Source organism: Phyllostomus discolor, chromosome 8 (assembly GCF_004126475.2).
Source record: "Phyllostomus discolor isolate MPI-MPIP mPhyDis1 chromosome 8, mPhyDis1.pri.v3, whole genome shotgun sequence".
Classification (NCBI taxonomy): domain Eukaryota; kingdom Metazoa; phylum Chordata; class Mammalia; order Chiroptera; family Phyllostomidae; genus Phyllostomus; species Phyllostomus discolor.
Genome location: NC_040910.2, coordinates 35,112,419 through 35,139,073, shown reverse-complemented (window position 1 = coordinate 35,139,073; position 26,655 = coordinate 35,112,419). Strand labels below are relative to the sequence as shown.

Sequence of the window (26,655 nt, the reverse complement as noted above, 5' to 3'; positions counted from 1 at the left end):
AATCTCCATCTCTTTCTCTGTCTTGATCTTTAACATACTAAAGGTATTTCTAGGTTTTAAGCGGATTAGAAAGAGGCTTCTCTCTTGAAAAAATGAGATAGCTTAACTGTGCCACAGTTAGAAAAAAGCATCTCAAATCCGACAGTCCTGGCTCTGCCAGTTACTAGCACGGGCACACGGACGTCTCTGAAGCCAGCCGCTTCTGCTGAGAAAGAGCACACTCATCAAACACAACTGCGGTGAGGACCCAATGAGAGACATTCGAGGGCCTGGAGGAGCAGTGGGTGCTCAATCAAGTTAGTTCTTGTCCCTCTTCAGTCCTCCCTGTCTCCAAACCACTAGTTTCTTCACCTTTTCAGATGACAATTTCTCCGATAATCTAAATACGACACATGGATTCCTTCTGGGGAAGAGCACACATATGTACACATACATACACATATGTGAGTGTATATACGTATTCACACAAAAGTTAAGTTTTGATCGTGGAGGAGCTAAATGCATCGACACTTTGTTGTTTTTATCCCCCAGCTTTACTGAGACCCCCCCATCCTTTACTGAGACATAACTGACATATAATATTGTGTAAGTTTAAGGTATATTATTGATAGTGAACATTTCAGATTTTTACTACAGTACAATCCCCATAAATGCTGATCCAAAGCACATATCGGAACAAAGCTATTCAACAAAATGGGCTCACTTTATTGTTTTGTTTTTGCCTGAGTGAATTAGACACGGGCCAGGTCTGGAAAACAAACTTACATGGCAATGATCAAAGACAACCATGCACTGAGGTTCCTTGTTAACAGGAGAGGACGAGGTATCCATTTCAGTCTCAACGATGACTGGCTCCTGCTGGTCCCAGAAGCTGTATTTGCAGAATACAGAGTGGGACAGATGCTGTGGCAACCCAGTGGCTTGGAGTATTTTAACCTGAAAGAAAAGGGAGGTTCTATTAGTTTCTAACTCAGAAAGTTCCAAGAAATACTTTTAGTCAGACACATGGACTCCAGTCCTGACTGTGTCGCACTAACTGTGGGTCTATGCTGACCACATCCCATTCACTCTGGGGCTGTATCTCTGCATCTGTGCAATGGTGACAGCAGTCATATTTAGCAAGAGGCTGACAGAGGGTGACATCCTTGACTATAAAGGTGGACATTTTAAAGCATTTTAGGCTAATGAAAAATATAAATTCTAGTTCCTTATAACATCATCATCACCATCATCATCTTATAATAATCAACTCAGAAGACAAAAGTTCTCAAACATCAATACCATTCAATGATGCAAATGTGGCTAATGGATATATCATAAAAACACAAGATTATCAACAAGAATGATGAATGAAGAACAAAATCAGTATGTGCCAATAAACGTTAAATATTCAGAAAGAGGCAAAAAGGTTATTTGATATTTTAAAGTATAAAAAGAAACAAGGTTCTCAAGTCGAATATTACACGCTACTAGAGCATTTTGGGGAAAACAATAAAGGTATTAGAATGTATACTTCAGAGATGTGGAGGGGTGAAGAATGATGGAGATTAAAGATGGTACACGCTGACCATTCTCTCTGCACCAACATCTAATGAATGCTTTTCCCATGCACATTTAGGGAGGAGAGGCAAATTAAAACACACACACACACACACACACACGTGCCCTGGACTGCAGAAGTGTAGGATTTTGTGACAATCACGTGCAATTAGAAATACGTCTAATCAGACCCAAATGTCTCCAAAGAAATACCCATAATAGCTTTTAAAGTAACCAAATATTCTAAATATTTCTTTTGATAAGTAGCATCAAATTGAGTTTTTAAGCTAAAGTTTTTGTGACTTTGAATTTATAATATTTTAAAACTCCTCCAACTATGAAGGAAACTATACCCTAAGATTAATTAAGCTAAACAAAATTCTGATTTTATAACTGACTAGGCCAACTTTCATATGACTGGACACTGACCGTTTGTTTATTCTCCACCTGGTCACATCCTTTCACGTTGTAGAATGCACAACACTAGATCTGAGTGTGTGGCAGAAGTTGACACAGTTCAGCACTACAAATACAAAGGTCTTAACACTCCAGGAAGCCTTAATAATGACACAGAAAATCTCACAAAGCAAATGATTTTATTTTCTTCTACACCAGGTCCACAATGGGGAAGCAATGAATGGGAACTCCTGCTATTATCCAATTTTTCCCGTGATGGCAACAAGAATTTGAAAAATCTAGGCAGCAATTCCCTGAAAGACTATGAAAGATGGATTATCAAACACATTTTATTCATCCAAACCAAATATAGTGATTTGTATTCAGCATTTAATTTTTTGTTAAAAATTTTTTAAACTATCACTTTTTCATTAAGTACTGAAAGTGCTTATTATATTCTTTAAGGTGAGGTAATGTATTTGGGAAGATTACAAGACTTTGGAGTACATAGATCTAAATAAATATCTCTGTCACTTATTAGCGCATGTTTTTGAGCGAATTACTTAACATCTTAGTTTTCATAGGCTTAGTTTTCCTCCTAGGCAAACAGGACAGCTACCTGATGACAATGGTGTGAGGACGACCATTACCAACGAACAAAATGAATGAAACACTACCAGGCCTTGAGCACCTCCTTGTGACTGAATTCCATCTGAAAGTCATTTTGTTCCTTAGACATTAGTCTCAATTCTAAGGTCGAAATAAACAAGAAAACAAGATTTCACATAATGAGCTCTTCCCTACAGGCAACTTCTCGGGAAAGGGACAGCCAGGAATGAAGGGTAACAGGAATGAGGAACACCCTGATGTCTAGAACGTAGGTTTTGTGCTTTTTTGTTTTTGCCTACAGAAACCAAAAATCACCACAAGGTGTCAGAATACCACAGACTTCATTCAGCTTGCCACTGCTCAAGATACCAGAGCCCAGGAATGTCAGAAAACAGTGATGTCTGGAATTTTAAAAACACACTAATTGTATTTAATGTAATTTAAAATATCAATGTTAATATGCACAAGCTTTCTGTCACCCCAGAAAAATAAATCCAAACTCCTTTTATGGGCCAGTGACACTCATCACCCATGCTATCTTAAGCGTCCCCAGACTGGTTTCATTTTTTCTACCAATGTTTTCTTACTGTCATATCGTTTGTTTTCCTCCTTTTATACCAAAGGCTGTATTACATGCTCAGAATATGGTCCCTAAAAACCACGTTCCACTAAAAGGAATCAGGTTCCTTGGAAAATGACTGATTTCAGGTCTAAGACAGGAAATGCCCCGATGAGACCAATTCATCATATCGAAATGCAGGAAAGCTAGCAGAGTCTGAGAGGGTTAGGGTTCTGTCAAAGGACTCCTGAACCAACTGCAGAGGCCCCACTGGCCAAAGATGGGATCATCTGAGCTTCAATACAGGCAATAAATACAATGGATGGAAACCACATCAAATGTGTTTAAATCCAAGAGTTCATAATGATATTAAAAATAAAACAACAACAACAAAAATATCCTTGGCTGCTTTTGGATATTAGGATGAAAACCAATGCATTAGTCTGAAAATTAGTAGATAATGGAAGAGATGAACATTTACCCTGCCTTTCCTATACAAACTGTATCTCTGGTTAGCAATACAGTCGGTAATAGAAAGATTCTTTCTATAGAAGAACTCCAGCTAATAAATGAAAGAAAGACAGCATCGTTTCTAATGCCTAATGAAGTATCTAGGTAATAAACACCAACAATTGCTAACAACCCCACAAGAGAACCAAACATAATGTGCTTTCTAATGGAAGAACACAACACTGCCTATGAAGTATCCTTACTACTCCCCCTCACCCACATATCACCCGTATATCTAAGTAGCAATTTAAGGAAAATACATCTTAACATGTTAAGCAATACCTATCACTAAAATCTAGATTATGAGAGGATATAAGACAATAACCTACTTTCTATAATAAATAAATAATAGGGTAAGGGCGAATAAAAGAGACAGAGCAAGGACACACACAAGGGACAGCCTAAAGATTAACACAGACTTCAGAGACACAACAAGTAAGACAATCAAAGAAAATGACTGGATACTTCATGATATTTAAGAAAGTATAAATTTTTATTATGACATAGTTTTACTGGATTTTTAAAAATACTTTCTTTTGAGATACTAAACTATTTATAGATAAAATATGATTTCTGGGATTCCTTCAAAATAATCCAAGGGAAGGGGTCAGCATGGAAGCAGCTTGGGTGTGTGATGGAACAGGACTGACCATGGCTCACAACTGAATGGGAACGTGCTACTTTTATATATTTGGTATCTTCCATTTTAAAACATCTTAAGATTTTTTAACTTTATATTTTTAAAAAGCTTGTTACCCAGGATATACTACTTTTTTCCAGTGATATAGTATCCCTGTACCTTACTTTACTAACAGTGAACTCACGCAGCTGACCTTTCACACCGTTGCATTTACTGTCCATCACCTTTAAAGTGGGCCACAGGGAGTCATTAACCTATGTCTCTATCTTCGATAACCCCATACCTTGAAGGTCATGTTCTGAAATCAAGTACACTACAATAAAGATTCGCACAAAAGCCCTGGACCAGATGGTTTCACAGGAGAATTCTACAAAGCATTTAAGGAAGAACTAACACCTATCCTTCACAGACTATTTCAAAAAATCCAAAAAGATGGAAGACTACCAAACTCTTTTTATGAGGCCAACATCATCTTAATTCCAAAACCAGATAAAGACACAACAAAGAAAGAAAACTACAGGCCAATATCGCTGATGAACATTGACGCTAAAATCCTCAACAAGATACTGGCAAACCGCATCCAACAGTACATTAAGAAGATCATACACCATGACCAAGTTGGATTCATTCCAGGTATGCAAGGATGGTACAATATATGCAAATCAGTAAATGTAATACATCACATAAACAAAAGCAAAGACAAAAACCACATGATCATATCAATAGATGCAGAAAAAGCATTTGATAAGGTACAGCACCCATTTATGGTAAAAACACTCAGTAAAGTGGGAATAGAGGGAGCAGTCCTCAACATAATAAAGGCCATATATGAGAAACCTACAGCCAACATTATACTCAATGGGCACAAATTAAAATCTTTTCCACTAAGAACAGGAACAAGACAAGGATGTCCACTTTCACCACTTCTATTCAATATAGTACTGGAAGTTCTAGCCACAGCAATCAGACAAGAAAAAGAAATAAAAGGAATCCAAATTGGAAAGGAGGAAACAAAACTGTCACTGTTTGCAGATGACATGATAGTGTACATAGAAAATCCTATAGACTCCACCAAAAAACTGCTTGACCTAATAAATCAATTTGGTAAAACAGCGGGATACAAAGTCAATATCCAGAAATCAAAGGCATTTCTGTACACCAACAATGAAACAGCAGAAGCAGAAATCAAGAAAAAAATCCCATTTGAAATAGCAAAAAGGAAAATAAAATACCTAGGAATAAACCTAACCAAAGAGGTAAAAGACCTGTATTCAGAAAACTACATAACACTGAGGAGAGAAATCAAGGAAGACACAAACAAATGGAAACATATACCGTGTTCATGGATTGGAAGAATTAATATCATTAAAATGTCCATACTACCAAAAGCAATTTACACATTCAATGCAATACCTATTAAAGTACCAATGGCATATTTCACAGACATAGAACAAACACTTCAACAATTTATATGGAACCATAAACGACCCCGAATAGCTGCTGCGATTTTGAGAAAGAAGAGTAAAGTAGAAGGAATCACAATACCTGACACTAAACTATACTACAAGGCCACTGTAATCCAAACAGCCTGGTACTGGCTTAAAAACAGGCACATAGACCAATGGAACAGAACAGAGAGCCCAGAAATAAACCCAAGCCTCTACGGTCAATTAATATTTGACAAAGGAAGCAGCAACATAAAATGGAATAAAAATAGCCTCTTCAACAAATGGTGTTGGGAGAACTGGACAGCTACGTGCAAAAAAATGAAACTCGAGCACCAACTTACACCTTATACAAAAATAGATTCAAGGTGGATAAAAGACTTAAATATAAAGCGTGACACCATTAAAGTCCTAGAAGAGAACGTAGGTAGGAAAATCTCAGATATTTCACGCAGAAACTTTTTTACTGACTTGTCTCCTACAGCAAGGGACATAAAGGAAAGAATAAACAAATGGGACCTCATCAAAATTAAAAGCTTTTGCACAGCTAAGGAAAACAGTATCAAAATAAAAAGAGAACCAACTGTATGGGAAAACATATTTGCTAATGATACCTCAGACAAGGGTTTAATCTCCAAAATATATAAAGAACTTACACAACTCCACTCTAAGAAGACAAGTAACCCAATTAAAAAATGGGCAAAGGACTTGAACAGACACTTCTCCAAGGAGGACATACAGAAAATCCAAAGACACATGAAGCGATGCTCAATATCGCTAGCCATCAGAGAGATGCAGATTAAAACCACAATGAGATACCACTTCACACCAGTCAGAATGGCCATCATAAACAAAGCAACAAACAACAAGTGTTGGAGAGGATGTGGAGAAAGGGGGTCCCTAGTGCACTGTTGGTGGGACTGCAGACTGGTACAACCACTATGGAAAGCAGTTTGGAACTTCCTCAGAAAACTAAAAATGGATCTGCCTTTTGACCCAGCAATTCCATTGCTGGGACTCTATCCTAAGAACACTAAAACACCAATACAAAAGAACCTTTGCACCCCGATGTTCATAGCAGCACAATTTACAATAGCTAGGTGCTGGAAGCAACCTAGATGCCCATCAGTAAATGAATGGATCAAAAAACTATGGTACATATACACAATGGAATTCTGTGCAGCAGAAAGAAAGAAGGAGCTCATACCCTTTGCAACAGCACGGATGGAGCTGGAAAGCATTATGCTAAGTGAAACAAGCCAGGCAGTGAAAGACAAATACCACATGATATCACCTTTAACAGGAATCTAAACAACAAAACAAAACAAAACAAAAAACTAGCAAAATATAACCAAAGACACTGAAATAGGGGATAGTCTGACAGTGGTCAGAGGAGAGAGAAGAGGGAATTTCAGGGGGGAATGGGTAGGGATTACAGGAACAAATTTGGAAGACACATGGACAAAAACTAGGGGTGGGGGGTAATGGGGGGAAGGGGGGAGGGTTGGGTGGAGGGGCCGGAACGGGAGTAGGGGGCAGAAAACTGTACTTGGACAATGATTGAAATTAAAAAAAAAAAAAAGATTCGCCTTTTAGTGAATTAAGGATTTTCCCCCCTCCCACTGAAGTAATTGACTTAAACATCTGAGGCCTCCTTAAATATATGCAAGAACCTGCAGAACATAACCCAACTTTTAACAGCCTCAGCTTCCCCATACCTTGCAGCTAATGCCTACTCAGTTCTTTCATCTTTCAATATCAACTTCCACTCCATAAATCTCTGCTGAGACACAGGACTGGACCTAGGACGGACGATGAAGTGAGAGTTCAGTGTGGGCCTCCTCTACTTCATGTGTGCACGGTCTCCTTCTCACTCACACACGGGAAGTCTCAGGCCGACTTCTTGTCCTCAAAAACCTTTCCAACTGGTTCCTCTGTGATTCTCAACCAATGGCATGCTGGCCCACTGGAGTGTGTTTGAAAACATATGAGGGATTTCTTTTCATTGTCATGAGTGACAGAGGTGGCACCACCTCTGCTGACTGAGCAGGAGTCAGAAATGTGATGACCTACCGAAAATCTGCCTAGCAATTTTCCATGAAAATACCACAGCATCCCTAGGGAGCAAGAGCATTACATAACACACTCTCCTTCAAGTTCACTCTGAATCTCATTTACGCAGAAAATTTCCTCGGACCTTATCATAAGAATTAATTAATTACTCCTCCTTTTGTCCCAGAACATCTCGTCTACTCTCTCAGAGCACCAGCGGTACACAATACTGAAGTCTTCTGTCCACTGTGCGTCCCCCTTACACATACCCACGAACCACACAGGTCGCTCCTGGAGGTAGGAAACCTGTCTTAGTCATTGTGTTACCTGGTCCAGTGTCTGGCAGATGAGACTCAACGCACAGTTCATGGATGGCATGCACAGGAAGAGCAGGAAGAAAGGGGGTTGGAATGAGGGCACAACAATAGCATAAGCAAAGGCACACGGGGGAAAAGGACTAAAAAGCATGTGGAAAAACAGGGTAAAGAGTGACTTACGGCAGGAGCTTAGAAACAGGACTAGGGCTGGGATAAATTTCCAGCGTCAGCAGGAATCAAGAGGCCCAAGAAAAAGAGGAAATTTGTGTGAAAAAACTTGGTTTCTCTATAAAGAAATTCCAATAAACACAAATTCATACAATTTTGGAGTGGAATGGCCCAGAGGAAAGAGGTAACTTATCCAAGGCTTCACAGAGGAAGGTAGTGGAAGTACTTGGCTAACCAGTAAGTACATCATAACATATGATGAAAAACTAAGTACTAAAGATTTATTTAGAGACAGCTTTTTTCAAAATTTGAAAAAGAACACAATATTCATCCTTTAAAAACCCACAATCCTCAAAATCAACCACACTTCTAAGATTTTTAAATGAAATGAAACTGGGACTTACCATGCATGTCAGTTTGTTCTCAGGGGTTTCCTTATCAAAGGAGGCGTCTGCGGCATCATCTCCACCAGCAATCCTATCCTCAATGTCACCACTGGTGCGCATCACCTCTACATGCAACCGCCCTGCCACCTGTAACAGTGAGAAGGAAAACGGATGCTTTTTCCAGAATTTCTTCTTTCTTCTGCTTTAGAGTCAAGTAATTAGGTTAATGATATATGCGAATTTAGAAGCCTAGGTTCTAAGAGTCACTTCCCCCCCCCCGAAGTGCTTGGAATAATCACCATGAAGCAATATGAAAACACAACACAGGTGTTATCACACATACAACTATCGTTTGTTATTACTGATGAAAAACAGTAACAATGATATATTGTCAACACCCTTTTCCTTGCAGGATATGAGGCATGAAGAGAAAACGAACCTCTCCTTTCTGGTTGACAATAGGAACAGCATACTGTAACTTCACACGATAGAAGAGGGACTCCAGGAAGACGTTAGCCACACCAATGAGACTGTGGTTCTCCTGCTCATCATAGAATGGATCAGCACGCTTGAAGTACGACCGTATCACCTTTAAAGAGATTCAGAATGCACAACTTCAGAAAATCGATTAAAATAAATGAACTCAACCACTTTTTGATGCACTCTAACAAAGTCATTAAACATGGCTGAAGTGTCGCACTGTATCTCCCCCCTCTTTCTCCCTCCCTCCCCCAGCTGCTCATTCCTATTTTAGACTATATGGTCAGCATTCTTCAACCATGAGAGAGCAATCCCAATAAGTGTCATTACTTTTCTTTCTTTTAATTTTTTTAAAGATTTTATTTATTTATTTTTAGACAGAGGGGAAGGGAGGCAGAAAGAGAGGGAGAGACATATCAAGGTGTAGTTGCCTCTTGCCCGCTCCAGCTGGGGACCTGGCCACAACCCAGGCATGTGCCTTGACTGGGAATTGAACTGGCGACCCTTTGGTTCATAGGCCAGTGCTCAAGCCACTGAGACACACCAGCCAGGGCTCTTTAATTTTTTTTAAAGATGTTTGTTTATTTTTAGAGAGAGGGGAAGGAAGAGAGAGAGGGAGAGAAACATCAATGTGTGGTTGCCTCTCACGTGCCCCCTACTGGGGACCTGGCCTGCAACCCAAGCATGTGCCCTGCATGAGAATCAAACTGGTGACCCTTTGGTTCACAGGCTGGTACTCAGTCCACTGAGCTACAACAGCCAGGGCTCTTTCTTTTAATTTTTAAAAATTTATTTTTCAATTACGGTTGACACGTGATACTATACTGGTTTTAGGAGTACAACACAGTGATCATATGCCTTACTAAGTGACCACTCCAATTAGTCTGGTACCCATCTGACACCATACATAGTGATTACAGTACAGTATGCTGTACTTTACATCCCCGTGAATACCTCATTACTTTTATCATTTCTTCTCCTTTATATAAAAATCTTGCCATGAAAACATACACAACATACATTGACTAGAAAAGGAAGATGCACAAAAAATGTTATTTTAGGGTTACTAAAACTCTTGATTAGCTAAACAACTTAAAGGATCAAAATAAATATCCTAGAAACATAATTACTATTTCACACAAAAAAAGCAATTTTTCCCTAAAATGGGCAGTGTCACTGCAAAATGTTCAGTCCCTTTGATGAGTACCCATTACATAATTATTCTTAAATAACTTACCGGGCTATCTTCTTCACACTCCTTCCACTCCTGATAAAGGTCTCTCATATCCAACAACCTGTTGTCCAACTTTTCCAAAGACCAAATCTGCTTTCCTTTTCCTTTTCTTCTCACCTGGATCGCAGGTTCACTGAGAAGAGAGCCTCGCTGCAAAGACAGTAAAAGTGACTAAGTGACTAAAACACAGAGACACACACCATGGAAGTCAAACCTGAACGCTCTGTGGACTGGTGTGGCCCACCAGTCCACACCAACCCAAACTGGAACTGCTATCGTTCTTTATTCTGCTAACTGCCAAGCATCCCAGAAATGTCACAAGCTTAACATAATACCTTTATATCCAAGCAACCAAAATTTAAGTTTTCATGGCAGTCGGATATAAGTTTAAATTTAAAACACAAAGGACAAGACCATTGTTTAACAGGAAGTCAAAATTGTTTTCTTCCGGCTGTCATATGACCAGAGATGCTGGTTGTACCAAATGCCACTGGACTGTTCACTTTAAAATGGTTAATTTTATGTTCCTGTATGTGAATTTGTGCCTCAAAAAAATAGCATTTGTTGAAGTTTTCTAGCTTATAAAAGCAATGTGTTTTTCATGTAGAAAAATATTTAAACTTTTTAAAACCACAAAGTAGAAAATAAAAATGCCACTGCATATCTCTTGCAGAGAGATGTATCTATCAGCTTTCTAATCAATTCAGATTTACTGGATAAATTTATCAACTGTTCTGAAATGTCTACTTAGACCTTTAGAGAATTGTGAAATACACCAATGACGCTTAGCATCTTGACTATAAATCATTTCCAAAAAAACAAAATTTACATAATGAAACAGACTTTAGAATTCTGAAGGTAAAAACCCACTACTCTCTCACCTAATGGCCCTTTTACCTTATATTCAGCCAGCCAGAGAACAAATACAAAAGTCTCATTACTGATCTGTGGGTAGCAGCCTTTCAGAGGGACAATACTAGAACTGGAACTAAGTGGCAATGAGCACTATGCTGCAGCACCATGACGTGGTCCTCCTGCAGATAACTACGACAGGTATTAGGGGTGGGGGGAAAGAAGAAGAAATTTCTGCCCCTTATCAAAAATCACCAGACACAGTTGAATACAAAGTCAAGAGTAAGGACCAGAAAAAAAACAGTATGTATACCATGGACAGGACATTACATGAAATAAGAATTTTCAAGTACAAACAAAAAAAGTTTGTTGGATACAAATGTGCAAAACCCAGCCTGAGTTTAGGAGAGTACCTCCTTAAGAAATATTTCCTTGTCCGGCTCCTCTCGCTGGCCGAAATCTGAAACTACTAATCTATTAAATCAATGATAGAGGGGATTAGTAGCCTTCTGTTAATAATGGCTGCTTCAACTCCAGCAACATGGGTCATCTCTATCAGCAAGACAAAACAAACAAACAAACAAACAAGAATGCTCCCATAAACACACTATCCGGTGTCTGGGAAGAGAGAGATGCCCACAGTGGCTTGAGTCACTTCCAGGTGTTGGCCTGGCTTCCCGAAGGCAGGGTTGCTCCTTCCAACACAGCCTAAGCCAGGACACACAGAGAAGGGCTACAGTCATGCCAACGGGGAAAAAATATCCACAGTTGTTTTTTCAACTCAATCGTACAGGATGCAAGAAGACCCTGCTCTACTAGAGCACTAGAGGACTTCTAGAAGTCCTCTAGAAGAAGCTGAGCCCTGTACCTTTGACCATGATTGGCCTTCCTCTAATATTTTTTATACATGAATTCCAGCTGCACCTATGGTTTGTCCTACAATACCAACAAGCAAAATAAAGTTCTAAATGAGTAAAATCTTTCAAACCACACACAGGATAGATGTTAAAAGACAATTCTATACAAAATAATGATTACATCACATTTATAATACCTTTATTACTAAAAACATTAGGCATCATATTTGCCAGATTTATACTGTGCAAAACATTGACCTTGATGCTATGATGCTATAAGAGAAAAAAAGAGGTAGTCCCTATTATCAAATTAGAATAGACCACCCAGGAAGGGTTCATTAAAGCTTTGCTTTGTCGAAGACTGTAAGAGAAACAAACCGCACAGACACTCAAATGTTTATCTGAATACAAAATTCTACCTAATTCATCAGAACTCATGTATGAACCTGATCAAGAGTTAGAAAAGAACCTAAATATGAAAGAAAAGAGTTGTTCCTGAATGGTAGAGAGATAGAAGATTTTGACAGGACTTTCCCCCTACATTTTACGAAGTTTATAACATCATACCAAAAGAGATTTGTAATCTTGAATACACACGAAAAATAACTGATAAACAGTTTTTCAGAGCAATCTATTAGCAAATAGAAAACAACACAGTTTAAGCAAAATAAAAACCTAATGTGGTGGTGGCTGCAGAGTGCTAACAGAATAAAGGAAAAAATCCACTTTGAGAAAACTCATCAGAAAAGACTTCTCAGAAATAATTTAAACAGATTTGAAGAAAAGGAGCTGAGTGACATAAATTGGTAGGTCTGGGTCGGGGAGTGGAGAGGATCTTTCCAGCGGATGATGGACACATGTGCACAAAGGCAGGGAATTAAAAGGAAGTAAATTCTACTCAACAGAGCAGGACAAGTATAAAAGAACTAGATTGTGGAGGGTCTAGATGGGGATGAGGCCAAACCCACTGGTGTTTAAATAAACACTGGTGAAATATAAAGCAGCTTTATCCAGTGACATCTGTTTTTTTCCATCAACGGCAAGCTCACCTTGCTGTTGGCATCAAGGCTGGAGGCTAGAATCTGTAAGGTTACTTTATACTCTGTTCTTTTATCCAGTTCTTCTGCAATGTAATTAGCTTCTCTCACCAACAGATTGGCTTTAACAATTTGTTCCCTCAGCCTCATCAGACTGTTATTCAGTGTTGTTTCTCTTTAAAAAAAAATGGGGGGAGGGAGGAGACAGCCATCAAGCAGCACATCAGGATATTATACAGTACATGACATCTTCATGCTAAGCTGTCACCCAAGCTTTACAACTGTCTTTCACGCACAGGGAATGCATCACCGACACTGACCCGTGCATGCGCTTGTATCTGGGCTAAGTTATATGCACGGGCACATGCTCCTGCAACAAAAGGGCCCTAGATTAGGGAAGTGCTTCAAAACCTTGACTCTGCATACAAATCAACAAAATCTTCAACATTGATAAATTGAAGATTCCAACTCAGTAGGCTGGGGTGGGGCCTGAGATGCAGTATTTCTATTAATCTTTAGGTGACATAGATGCTGCCTGTGGGCAAACCAAACTTTGAAGAGCAAGAGGTTAGTTACGTATAGTGTGTAACCATGGATAAGACATTTTAATGCAGTGCTAATTAGGCAGTATAGAGACCAAATTTGCAATCTGCATCTCATTAGCACTGTGCTTTGCCTACCTGAGTTAATCAGTCTAGATAACCACCTTTCTTCTTTTTTTCCTTTAAAAAAAAAAACGTCTACCCAAGCTTCAGAACCTAAAGTATAATACAATGATAGAGCATAACTTCTAAGTACAGATACCTGTTTATTCAAATCCAAAAGCCATACAAACTGAAGACAGGGCAGCACTGAACATGGGCAGCTTTTAAATAAGTCAACATAAATTGACAATCTCCATTTTTTCCATAAATGGTTCTTAGCTGTCTCACTCTCTTCTAATATAATTTTTTCTAAAGTAAGGTCTAGATTTCTCCACTCAGTATATCTTACCCTTGTGGGGTGAAAGGGATGAGCACACGCTGATGCAATCACTAAAGGCCCCAGGCACCACCTACCTGTCTTCGGCCCACTGTCTCAGGCGCTGCTGAGCGCTGGGGGAGTGGAAAGAAAACCTGTCCACGCTACGGCAGTTCTGCTTCTCGGGAGACAGCCTCCTGCGCAGCTGCTCCAGCTCGTGCTCGTACATGAGCCTCTGGCGCTCCAGCGCCGATCGCTTTTCTTCTTCGTGCTGCTGTTCCAGGCTGTTCAATATTGACTGCATTGGATCTAAGTGAGATTTTCATAAAAGGGTAAATAATGAACAAAAGGTAAACTATACAACACGATATACTTCAAAGGTTCTTCTACAACGTTGTTTGTCATCCTAATAAAAATAAGATCTTTAAAGAGTTTGGGATAAACCTAGCTTTCTTTGCTCCCAATTACTTACCTGTTCTGTCTGATATGTGCCAAACTATCTTTCTTACAGAAACAGCAGGTCTAGTATGTGTTCCACACATAACCCAAGATGTGGTTAATGCTGCTGAAGTCCAGTACAATCATGACCCAATGATGGTCAAGTTTCAAACCTGAGAAATTCTATCAGTGAGAACAGAGTTTGCAGTGACTTGTATATCAAGGTAGAAAGAAGGCAAGTTTTTATAAACATAACAAATTAAAGCCAAAGGCACGAAAGAATAGAGTACAGAGAACAACCTAATTAATTTTTTTTGTTAACATTTAAAGCATGTCAGTCATAGACACTTTTAAACTCTCCATCAACTTTAAAAGAAAGAGACCTAAGGGGTGGTTACCAGAAGGAACGGTGGAGGGGATGGGTGAAAAGGGGAATACAGTTAATAATATTGTGATAAGTTTACAAGGTGACAGATGATTACTGGAATTAGTGGGGTGATCATACTGTGAAGTGTAAACATGTTGAATCATTGTACACCTGAAACTAATATAAGCGATATAAGATAGTATACCAACTATACTTACATAAAAAATAAATTTAATTTTAAAAAAGATTCTGAAACGCGCAACAGGTCTCACCGTTATTAGCCAGAGCCTTCATGGTGACCTCCATCTGCGCGTACTCGTAGTTGAAGTTGACCTCACTGGACACCTCGCTGGAGGAGTCCCCGTCTACATCCAGCTGCTCAGAACTGGTGTCGTTCTTCATGGAGGTGTCTTGCTCCTCATTCTCTCGGTCTGCTTTCTTTTTCTTCTTAGGCAAATTCAATCTTGGGGAAAAAAGATTATTTGTAAAATAAAGATATACACATTCATTTCATTCATTAAATACTGGCACTTTCTAGATGCCAAGGGGATGTCATATAAATATAGGGCAATTACTGGACTCAGTTTACATTCCAGCAGTAGGAATAAAACACATACGCAAGTGCTAATAGTTGCGGCAGAGAGTATGACACAAGGCCCTGTGACTGGTACAAGCCGGGAACAGTCATGAATGAAACAACATGGGACACATATGTGCACAGCAGAAGCCGTGAGGGGTAATGCTGAAAAGATCAACTTAACCCAAACTAGGAAGGCCTTGAATACTAAGCCAAGCAATTTACACTTGATTTAGTTTGAGAAAGAAAAACTACAAATATTCCCCCCACACTTTGCACCCCTCCACCTTCTCCCTTCGGTCATCAAAGCATCAGCTGCCCTGCGAGCAGAGGATCTCCGTGAGTTCTGAGAACGTCAGTGTGATATCTGAAGCACAGTGACAGGAAGAGAAACGGACTAGAATTTTACTCTTATACAATATCCAGCCTGCCTTTCCCTGCCAACACAATGCGCATTTTGTATGAGAAGCAACGTGTGCAGTCCCAGGCTGATTCTTTCTTTCTCAGCCTCCCCCTCAGCCAGGCGGCAAATTCCAGCGAATGAGACCGAAGGGGAAGGCTGCTGGGGACGTGCAGAAGACTTCCGGAGCACTGTGGCCTTCTTCAGGCCATAGGGAAACATCGTGAGCATGACAAGACTTCTGCCATGACAGTTTTGGGCATTGTCAATGCCAATGTCAATTGGGGCTCAGCCAATGCCAACAACCATCTTCCTTTGGATTTCTCATGTTGTCAAAGAAATGAACTATCGACTTAAGTCACTACAGTCAAGTCTGCTGTTACTGGCAGCAAAAAAAAAAAAACAACAAAACAAAACCAACTACAAACCTTTCTTATGAATAAGGAAACTAACACCACTGCTTTTCCTATTTCAAAAAAAAAAAACCCTAACAAATAAAAAGATAAGCATGTCAGAAAAAAAATTAATGAATTTATATACCAGATGGTGTAACAATCATCTTCCACTGAGAAATAAAAAGGAAAAATGTCTCAGTAAACTCGGTATTTTTCCTGAGTGCATTGTTCACATTCCCTCGGGCTCAAACCATAGAGTGAACAAACATATACACAGGGTGGGGCAAAAGTAGGTTTACACTTGTTCTTACAGTTTGTGAGAATAATAATAAATAATAATATAGGAATAAACTCTGTTTTGTGTACTCACAACTATAAACCTACTTTTGCCCCACCCTATATAAGTATATAATTATGGCACATATAGCAAATATATGCATACATTAACATATATAATATTTGTGGAGCTATGTTCATTTTTCAATACATATCCTCTGTCTTAGAGTACAGCCGTCAACCACCTCCTGTGAGAGCCTTGAGTAACGTCATACCTGAAGAAGTGGTTGTTGCCCCACAGTATCCTGTCCCCGTGGTGCAGCTGCACAGGGCTGGACACAGAGGAGCCGTTGACAAATGTCCTGTGGGGAGAAGAGGTCTGACATGTAAACAGTAGTTATCATGCTGTCTCCTTTAATTCTCCACAGAGACCCCGTTACTAGGAAAAACAGAATAATCAACTCCCCAAAATAAAACCTGCCCTTGGTGAATTTTATTATTCATATCTACTTATTTGTTAATTTACCTAAAATGCTTATGGTACTAAGTATAATAATTATCCTGTTTATCAAAGTTCTGAATTTGGTATATAACATAATAAGAAGTATGGAACCATTAGAGCCAATAATAGAAAGATGGTAACAGTATGCGTTACAACTAAAACAAGTACATCCAATCTCATACATAAGAAGGGTCAGTCAACCAACTGGACTCCAGATCTACAGATACCAGTAATAAGAAATGAGACCAATGTCCAAGTCTTCTGCCACTGGCCATAGTAAAATGTCCATATGCTGTCAATACACAGAAGATTTGTCAGGCCAACTTGACTGCTTATCTTGACAATGGAGTTCAACAGAAGAAATGGTGGGTAGAAAAATGTTCAACGAAGAATTGGGAGAGGGCAGGAAGTAAACAGAAAATTATTCTTACCACTACAATACTGATATTCCTGGAATACCAGCGTCATCACGCCTCTCTCCTGCTGAGTAACTCATTTGCTTAGATACAGGATAAAGGTCAAGTTCTTTAACTTGACATTAAAGGTCCAAAAAAGGAAACCCCATACTCTGGTTTCTCTTCCGATCATATAAATCTTTTGCCTTTTACAAAAAAAGGAAGTCCTCTTTATTTCCTCCTTTCCCTCTTCTACTGAACTCTCAACTTCAGCAAAAACAAACTTTATGTTCTGTCCACTAAACATGACTGACTCTTCCTCCAAAGCTAGCTTCATACCAGTCCTACAAACTGAGATAGGGTTCCCATTCCTCTCCAGTCCCCCAAGTCCTGCTCAGCTCTGTACTGACAATGAGCCTGATTTGGTTTCTACTTCCTGTGAGAGGCTGCTCATCACTTCAGCCTATAGTATCTTACTTTCCTTAAGTTCCTAAAGCACTTCCCCTGCATTATACTGTCACTTATTTTTTCATATGTGCATAGACACAAAGTCTTACTCTTTGGCTAGATATCACTTACCTGGTGGTTTTTTAAACCTAAGAGTAATTGGTCTTTATGCTATCATCTGATTATTCAAAGCAGAAGCTCAGAAAACAGTCATGACAAGAAGGGACCAATTAAAATTAGCAGATTTTAGCCTTTATGATCCAGATTCCTTAAATCCAATGAGAAATTTAATTCAAGGCACACACATACATAGCCTTATTTAAAAAAGCTACAGCAGTTAAGCCATGATTAGTAAATAAAAGCATGAATATAATAACAGTTCTCAAAGCACATTTTGTGCAGGTCCCCAGGGAACAAAGCTATTTTTATAAGGCTCACCTACCCTTTTTCACTGCGTTGACATTTGTACTGACAATGAGTAAAACTGCTAGTGTTTCAGCACAAACCAAGGCAGCGGCACCAAAATACACCAGTAGTCACGAGCTCATTCACCGCCACACCCTCACAATCAAAAACGAGTTCTGTCTATGAATGTCCTTGATAGAGCAGTAACAACCGTAATCTGTATCACATCTTCACCCTTGAGTGCACAACCTTTTATACATTTTAGGTGACAAATGAGAAGCACACAAAAAAGCACTGTGTTAATGCATGCCGAAGTATGATGATTGTCTTGAATAAAAGACATACACAAAGTGGTCTTTTGGCAGACATTTTCTTGAAAATAAACAAAGCCAGCCTGTCACTTCGAGGAAAACAACTGATAGTACTTGTTGCCAACTGCAAATTGCAAGCTTTCAAGTGAAAATGAGAGTTTTGGGAAACTTGTGTCAATATCCTCAAACCAAAGACCACAGGATCATTCCTGCAGTTGAAGAAGCTGGGTCAATTACTCACACAGAGGGACAAGGCATGCCAGGGGGAGCCGGGGTGTCAGCTGGGGGGCGCTGAGAAGGGCCTGTGGCAGGATTCGGACTTTAGCTGGAGGATTTGGAGGACAGCCTAAGGAAGTGGGGGCCCTCTCTATACAAAATGCTGTCAGAAAGCAGGAGTTATTCTATGATGGGGTATGTAATAAATAGCGTTGGGTATTTTGTATGTGGCATAGTGACTTTGATTTTTCTCGGTGCTCAAATAAAATGATCATGTGGCTGCTCTGTCTTACTCAGTCACACCCTCAGAGTAACCTTGCCTAAGTTCTGTTCTGTGAGATGACTTAATAGCAAAATAGCATGCCCTAGCTAGGGGTGCCAGGCCAGCTTCTGCTCTTTCTTTTTCTTTCTGACTGGTATCCTTCACCAGGAGCTTGATAGCTTCCCAATATCTGAACTTTAGAGTTGAAATCAGTGATGATATTAATGATTTTTTCATATTAATGATGAAATGGATTAATATTCAGAAGATCAGTATAAGTCAGTTAACCATCATCTGTAAGTTTAGACAGTCATCCAACAGGGCAGTAACAGTTTTATAGCTTAAGAAAACAAATTAACAAATATTTCATTAAATCACATTATGCCTCTTCATTCATTCACTACTTACTGAGCACTTACATCGATACTAGTCTTAGACTAAGTGCTGAGAATAGAGAATGCAAAAATAAAAAAGGTCCTTGTCCTCTCAAGGAGCTCAGAGTCCAAAGGGGTAATAGAGATGAACAGCCCATAAGGATACAATACAGAACATTATCCTAACAGGAAGCATAAGGTGCACTGGGAATATAGTGGGGGCCCTCAATTTAGACCAAACAGGTAATTCCCCAAAATAGATAATGACAGAGGTAACCCTTGAAGGTCAGAGAGGAGTTAGCTGGCTAAAGAAATGGCAGAGGCAGAGATACAGGAGAAAAACAGGAGGGACGTAAGAAATTCTGTATCAGAATAGTAGAAAGCCATGTGGCTGTATGGTGTGTAAAACAAGAAAAAGACGAAGGTGCTGGCAGGGGGTCCAGACCCCCTCATCTGATGAGGATCTGATGAGGGCCTTATTTAAATAAGGCTGTGGCAGTGGGTATAGAAAGGAAGAAATGGGTTTAAGAGATATTAAAAAGTTAGCATGAAACTAACTGGCTATCTTCATCAAGTGAACTTAAAAGCAAACCAAGCCCTGGCCAGGTAGCTCAGTTTAACAACTGAGTGTCATCCCAACATGCCAAAATTGTGGGTTCAATCCCTGGTCAGGGAACATACAAGAATCAACCAACAAATGCCTAAGTAGAACAAATCGATGTTTTTCTCTCTCTCTAAAAAATCAATAAATAAAACATTTTTACAAAGCAAACTAAGGTCAAATGTCCTGTATACCATCTGCAACTAGTATACTTTCTTCCTCTTAAAACTTATTGTGACATTAACACTAATTAAAATACATTACCTGGTGTTCTTTTGAGGAGTCAGTATAACCTGGCCTTCTGGCATGATGTCTATAATACAGTGTTCAGGAAGAATTCCCATTCCACATAGCTGGATATCTTGGGAATTTGCTGAACCTATCAATGTATGCTCCTATAAAGGAATCAAATTCACTGGTTAATACTATATTCTAATATATACACAAAGTGAAATCATTGATTCTGAGCCCTATTATATTGATCAATTACCTTAGCTAAGAGATTTTAAAAGCACACGGAACAGCATGGGGAATTTCTGGCTTTCTCTGAAACTCATTCTACAGATTCTATTTCCTTTAAGGAATAATGCACCGAGTTGAGTTATACCCTTTAAACCGAAAACTAGTTTTACTGTAATGTCTCTACCATCATCATTATTTTCCATTGCAATCTTGATTCCAAGTACTTTATACCACTCTAAGGGCCATGAGCCACATGTCAATGACAGATCAAAGATATCAGTCTGAAAATTGCAGTGGCTAATGCTGCACATCACTTACCTTATCTTGAAGGTCTCAATCAAGGTAAGTGAAATACAAATATAAAACATTGTTCAAACACAAAGAATTTGAAAAGACTGAATTATTTTGTGAATCACATGGTCTCCCTAAACCTCAGAAAAGATACAATAGATGTGTTCTTGTTATTGTAAGCCACCCACCCAATCACTCAATTCTCTGTACCCCCATCACCAGCGTCACTTTTTGGCAGGTTGCTGAGAAAACTGATGTAAAAATCAAGCTCCCTCTTATGAGCTTCAACATTTGATCACCTGTCATGATTAAGTGTTGACATGATCTGGATGTGTCCTAGGGCACCTTCTCTTTCTACACAGCGAGGTCAGGGGTCGCACATGAAATACTTTAGGCTTTGTGAGTCACACGCAATACTCAGCTCTGTTCTTACAGTGTGAAAGCAGCCAGACAATACACAAATGAGTAAGACTGGCTACTTTCCAATAAAACCTGATTTATGAGCTTAAATTTGTACTTCATACCATGTTCATGTGCTAGAGATATTAAGATTCATTTGATTTCTTTCAACCATTTAAACAATGTAAAAACCATTCGTAGCTCCTGGGACATATAAAAACTAGCAGGAAGCCAGATTTGGCCTAGGCTGCTGACTCCTGACCGCAGTGATCTCATCCAGTCCCGTGAGCTTTACATACTGTGTACGTGTAAATTAAATCCCCATCAGGAACTACAGACTTCAGCTGCATTATTTCCCTACCTCTGCTTCCACTACCCTAGTCTCAGTCACCATTATTTCTTGCCTACCAGGAACAACTTGGATGTCTAAAGACATTTCAAAGTGAAAGGGCCAGAGCAGAACTGTTGCTCACCCCCAAAACCCCACCACTGACCCAATGACTCTATTCCTCTCCCCAGCAGTAACGGCGCTGCCACCACCCAGTTAGTCAACTAAGAAGCTTAAGTGCTGTCTTCCAGTCCTCTCTACCCCTTGGGAGTCTCCCCCAGCCCCACATCAATCAGGAAAATCCTTGCAGACTCCCCCTCCAAAACGTGTAAGGGATTGGCTCATTTCCCCCCACTTCTACCATCACACATCCCAGTCTCTCGCCTGGATGAACATGGGAGCTACCCACTATTCTTTCACTTCTTTGAGTACACTGGGTGTTTCTTCTGTCTGAGGAGTTCTTCTCCTGATCTTGACACTGGTGGTATCTTACCAATTCCATCTCAGCTTTTATGGGCACACCGTCAGAGAGGTATATCCTGAACTGACAATCAGAAATAGCTACTCCATCACTCTCCTATTCGAATTCCTAATGTAGCTCTTCCTGTGTCAGAGATGACATAGCTCTGCCATCTCCACAGCTAACATGGAAACTCTAGGAGAAGAGAGAACAGTTGTACCCATCCCCACTGTAATCCAAGCACTTAACACAGGCTCAGCACTAACTTAAAATAAATGAACCATCATTTCCCTTAGCTTTCTTTTCAGGCTCAAAGGAAGATGATTCTCTCTTCTTCTTTACAGGTAATACATCTAATTATATTCTGGGTTCCAATTCTTCCCGTCCCATCTGGATCTCTATCTCATAAAAAGGCCTCTTTCCCGCTAGTATTTCCACGTCCCCCTTTCTCGGGATTTCTTCTCTCAACAACACTGCAGTGGTGTTTCCAAGGAAACAAAGAGGTGGGATCCTGAAGCACCCTGTGGTATCCTGTTCAGTCCTCAGGGTGTGTATATAACACACAAGACATTCCAGGCAAACGTCTACTGCTCACTATTAGCTGAAGCTTCCTGGTCAATCACATACCTCCCTAACCTGGAGAACAGGGCTTGACCAGGTTGAAACTACAAGTAATGCTTTTGTGACATTCAGTAACAGAATCTATTCCACACCTGTCTCCGTTCCCCACTTGGGAGAAGAGAAGAGAAGAGAAGAGAAGAGAAGAGAAGAGAAGAGAAGAGAAGAGAAGAGAAGAGAAGAGAAGAGAAGAGAAGAGAAGAGGAGAAAAAAAGGGCCCAAGATCACCTAAAAACAGAAAAGAACCCACAGCACTTGCCTGAGGCCATTTCTACATATAATCACTTTCCTCCTCCCCTGAGAAATTCTAGCAGAATTTCTAACAATACCATTGGAATCCTTTTTTATTCTGGGGGTACAAGTGGAGAATGGCCTTAAACTATAGCCTAGATTGGAGCTTGAATGTAGAACCAGCTCCTAATATGCCACCCAGATTGCAGACAGGCTCATTCCCAGTCTCTGCCCATATTCCTGTTCTCTTTGCAGGAAACGCTCTCCTCCCTTATCTAAATATGAAATACCTTTCAACAACTACAGGGGCCGGCAGAAGTAAGGGCTGCTTGAGTGTGACTGGTAGGGTAATAACATGGGCATAATAATTTATAGTTTTAATTTGAACATTTCCCTAAAATGTCATATGGTGTGCTTGAGCATGACACTGTTGTTACAGAATTACATGCTTATGATTTTGTAATAAAAGATTTGTAATACAAAAGGGGCATTATTTGTATCGGACCCTGCACTTCTAATTTCATCTTCTACTTGAAGGTTCGCTATTAGCCAACACTGACCTCTCCCTTCTCTGGGCCCTGACAACACTCAGTACCTCAGGTTACTATTGGGGACGAAAATGCGGTTCTGCAATAAACCTGACCAAAAGTAACCTCACAGGCTGGCCTCACCACAGAATTCCTAACTGGGCAGGTCATGGAGGGTAGTCCCACTCCAGGCCTGCAAAAAAGGCTTACTTTTGCCTGAAGCAAGCCCTGGCCATGGTTTTTGTGCATCTACATTAACACACCTTTGAAATGCCAGAGAAATCCTTTTTTCAGATCCCTCAGAGGGGGCAAGTGATCCTAACTATCCTGTACCTTGCCTTCTCCCACCCTCATGTAATCTTCATTCCAAAGTATAAAAGAAATTTCAAAACTGTCATTCTGGGGAGCTCTGGAGATCTTGCCTCCAGGCATGTCATCCGTTTGTCTCAAACAAACTCATAAAAATTCTCCACAGTCTGGAGATGTCTCAGGTCAACACTACCCACTGCAGGCACGTTTTCAGACAGCAGCCTATTCGGACGCTTTCATCTTCTCCGACAATGAGTGCCGTACACAGCACCCGGTGGACGCTAAATATCTGCTGGTAGACTGAATTAAAAATTATCAGAGATAAGATAGTAACTCAAATGTATAACTGTCTAATTCAAATTCTAGAAGAAAAATTCTATTTTTCAACAAATATATTGAGCACCTATTTTGAGCTAAGCACTGAGCCACTACAGACAAAAGACAGACAAGGTCCCAATTACAGAGTTTACACTGTAAGTGACAACTTAAATCTCTCATTTGAGGTTATAATTTATTCTAATCTGGATGATGATTTGCTGGAATTTCAAATATTAGGTTCTAAAAGCTCAACTCTGCCAAAGCCTTACTCCTTGATATTTAAACAAGTTAAACAATAAGCTTTTTGATAGCTCCTATAGTGCTCTAAACACTGCAATAAAAATAACAAAGAGAAAAAAACATCAACTTATCATAGGTTGGTATGGAGGTTTATCAGTAACTAATCAGTAAATAAATTCTGTGAAGGTACAAAGCAATCATAAGTTTAGGAGTAACTAATCAACGAAATACCAAATATTAACTGTGATCATCTCTGTGTGTTTGAATTTGAATGCTAACTTCCCACCCCATTTTTTTTTCTAATATGTTTTTATAGAACTTTTTAGGGAAAAAAGTGTTTCACTACCACAGTGTTTTTAGGGTGAAGGGAGCAGCTCTTCCCTTTGGAAGTTTGGCTCGCACTGGGATAAACCTCCACATTTACCTCACAGCTCCAGGCAGACTTGCTTTGCATGAGAGGGTAGGACCATAAAAATAATTGTACAAGGAGATCTTAATAAGCAATGGGAAAACCTGCAATTATTCTGTGACCTTTAAAAGCGTCTGTGAAAACATTAAGAATTCTTTCTCTTATTGTTATAATGGAGAGGGAGATGAAAAACAGTAAAGCATGTTTATTTAGTATGCTGTAATTTAGAACATTAGAAACACTGACATTTAAAGCATCTCATTTCTTTGTTAAAGTTTGTCCAGAGTTGTCTGAACAGTGCTGGCCATCTTCTGCACACATATCATAACATGGAATGAGATTATTTTCCATGCTCTGGCAAACTGTTGTACTCCTTTCTAAGCTTCTATCATTTTACCCTTTGTGCTTTCAACGTTGTAAAATATCTACAGGAGTTCCTTATATGAGTGTTGTCTTGAGACATCTTTATTCTTATCATCACAACCACTTTCACTGTTTACCTCAGGAAGTTCACCCTCACTGTGCTCCTCTGGCTGCACAGCTAGAATCTCACTACTGGCAGCACTGTCAACATTATTTACTAACTCCTGGGACTAGAATTTGTGTATATTACAACTATGGAAAGCAAGGACTGCCTGTACATGCAAATAAGTTGCAAAATTATCTTGTGGCTTATGTTCTATCTATGGTTTGGCCACCATACCTTACCGCTGACAGTTCTAGACAGAACAAATAAATGGAGGATTCTGTTCTGGATGAATCCAACTTGCATACAACTTGGAACTAGAAAGAACATCAGAGATATTTTAATCTAGTGCCCTCACTTTACAAATGGGGTGCCAAAAATCACCCAGTGACCCAGAAGTGAAGTCATCTGCCCAGCATCTCAACTGACTTAAAAAAAAAAAACACAAAATGCTCAGCCTCCGAATTCCTCATCCCACATTGTGATACAGCTTTACTGAAGCAAAAGCTGTTCTTGCCCTGAGCTCATCCTGTTGAATGTGCTTGGTCATGAATATACTCTTGTCATGGGGTTAGCTGGGACAGCGAAGAAACCAACACTGCCTCAAACTCGGCCAGAACAGGGCTGACCACACAGTCTGAAACAGAATCCTGACACCTCCACACAATATGACCAGAAATATTTTGACTCCCCTCCAAAAGTCTTTAAATAGTTTCTTTGTTTAACTTTTTAGTTAAGGAACAGATATGAATCGGGTTTTCTCTTGTTGGGTGTCTGTGTTTGTGTGTTCCAATTTGAAATTTGCCACATCAGAAAGAGAAAGAATTCATAGTTCTGAGAAACAGAGAGGGCAGGATACTTAAGTCCTATTCTAATATTGCACCTCTCCTAAAGCATGTAAATATCTGCAGCTGAAATTCTAACACAAAATGCTGCCAACATTGTCCAGAAGCACACTGAGTAATGTGATAATACATATTTTTTCAATAGGTAAGAATAATGCACATAAGGTACCACAGAGATTATCAAATGTGAAAGTGGTATGTGGAAAATGGTATGTGGAGTATGACATGTGGAATATTTTACATTTGTACAGTGCTTCGGTTTATACAGTGCTTCTATATGTACAATCTCAGTTAATCCCAACCGGAACTCTGTGAGGTAGCCAGAGAAAACTCCCGTTTATAGAGGAAGCATCTGCAGAGGAGGGCAAAGGACTTGAGACTGGACTTGAGACTGAACACCTGCAACATAGTGATACGGACTAGAAACACAGGGCAACCCCCTCCCACTCTCAGTACCTGAGAATGCACACGACTGTAAGTATCAAAGACAGAATTTAACTCACAGCGTAATAAAACATGCTATTCAAATCTACACCAAGCAATTATGCTGGATACCTTTGACAAAAACTGGGACACTAGCCAATGAGTCATGAATTCTTTAATCTCTTTAGAAATGAAACCACACATTTCTCTAACTTTAAAGCAGTTTCCAACTTTAGCAGTTCATTACCTTTACTTTCCTAGTCACCTCAGTTAAACCCACATGTATTATGAAGGGGGAAAATTTCCTCCTAATATTTATTAA

The 26,655-nt window shown here is 39.6% G+C and overlaps 1 protein-coding gene across 3 annotated transcripts in view; it reads right to left on the bottom strand.

The window, feature by feature from the left end:
• Positions 1 to 26,655, bottom strand: part of KIF13B (kinesin family member 13B) — a 173,542-nt gene that overhangs the window by 64,230 nt on the left and 82,657 nt on the right. For all 3 annotated transcript variants that reach the window (XM_036032025.1, XM_036032027.1, XM_036032026.1), the window contains exons 14-22: positions 20,272 to 20,402; positions 16,770 to 16,856; positions 15,119 to 15,309; positions 14,140 to 14,350; positions 13,094 to 13,256; positions 10,339 to 10,485; positions 9,061 to 9,210; positions 8,640 to 8,768; positions 766 to 936 (exon numbers count right to left, since the gene is read on the bottom strand). In XM_036032025.1, the coding sequence (XP_035887918.1) occupies positions 766 to 936; positions 8,640 to 8,768; positions 9,061 to 9,210; positions 10,339 to 10,485; positions 13,094 to 13,256; positions 14,140 to 14,350; positions 15,119 to 15,309; positions 16,770 to 16,856; positions 20,272 to 20,402 (1,380 nt within the window). The remainder of the gene's footprint in view (positions 1 to 765; positions 937 to 8,639; positions 8,769 to 9,060; positions 9,211 to 10,338; positions 10,486 to 13,093; positions 13,257 to 14,139; positions 14,351 to 15,118; positions 15,310 to 16,769; positions 16,857 to 20,271; positions 20,403 to 26,655) is intronic.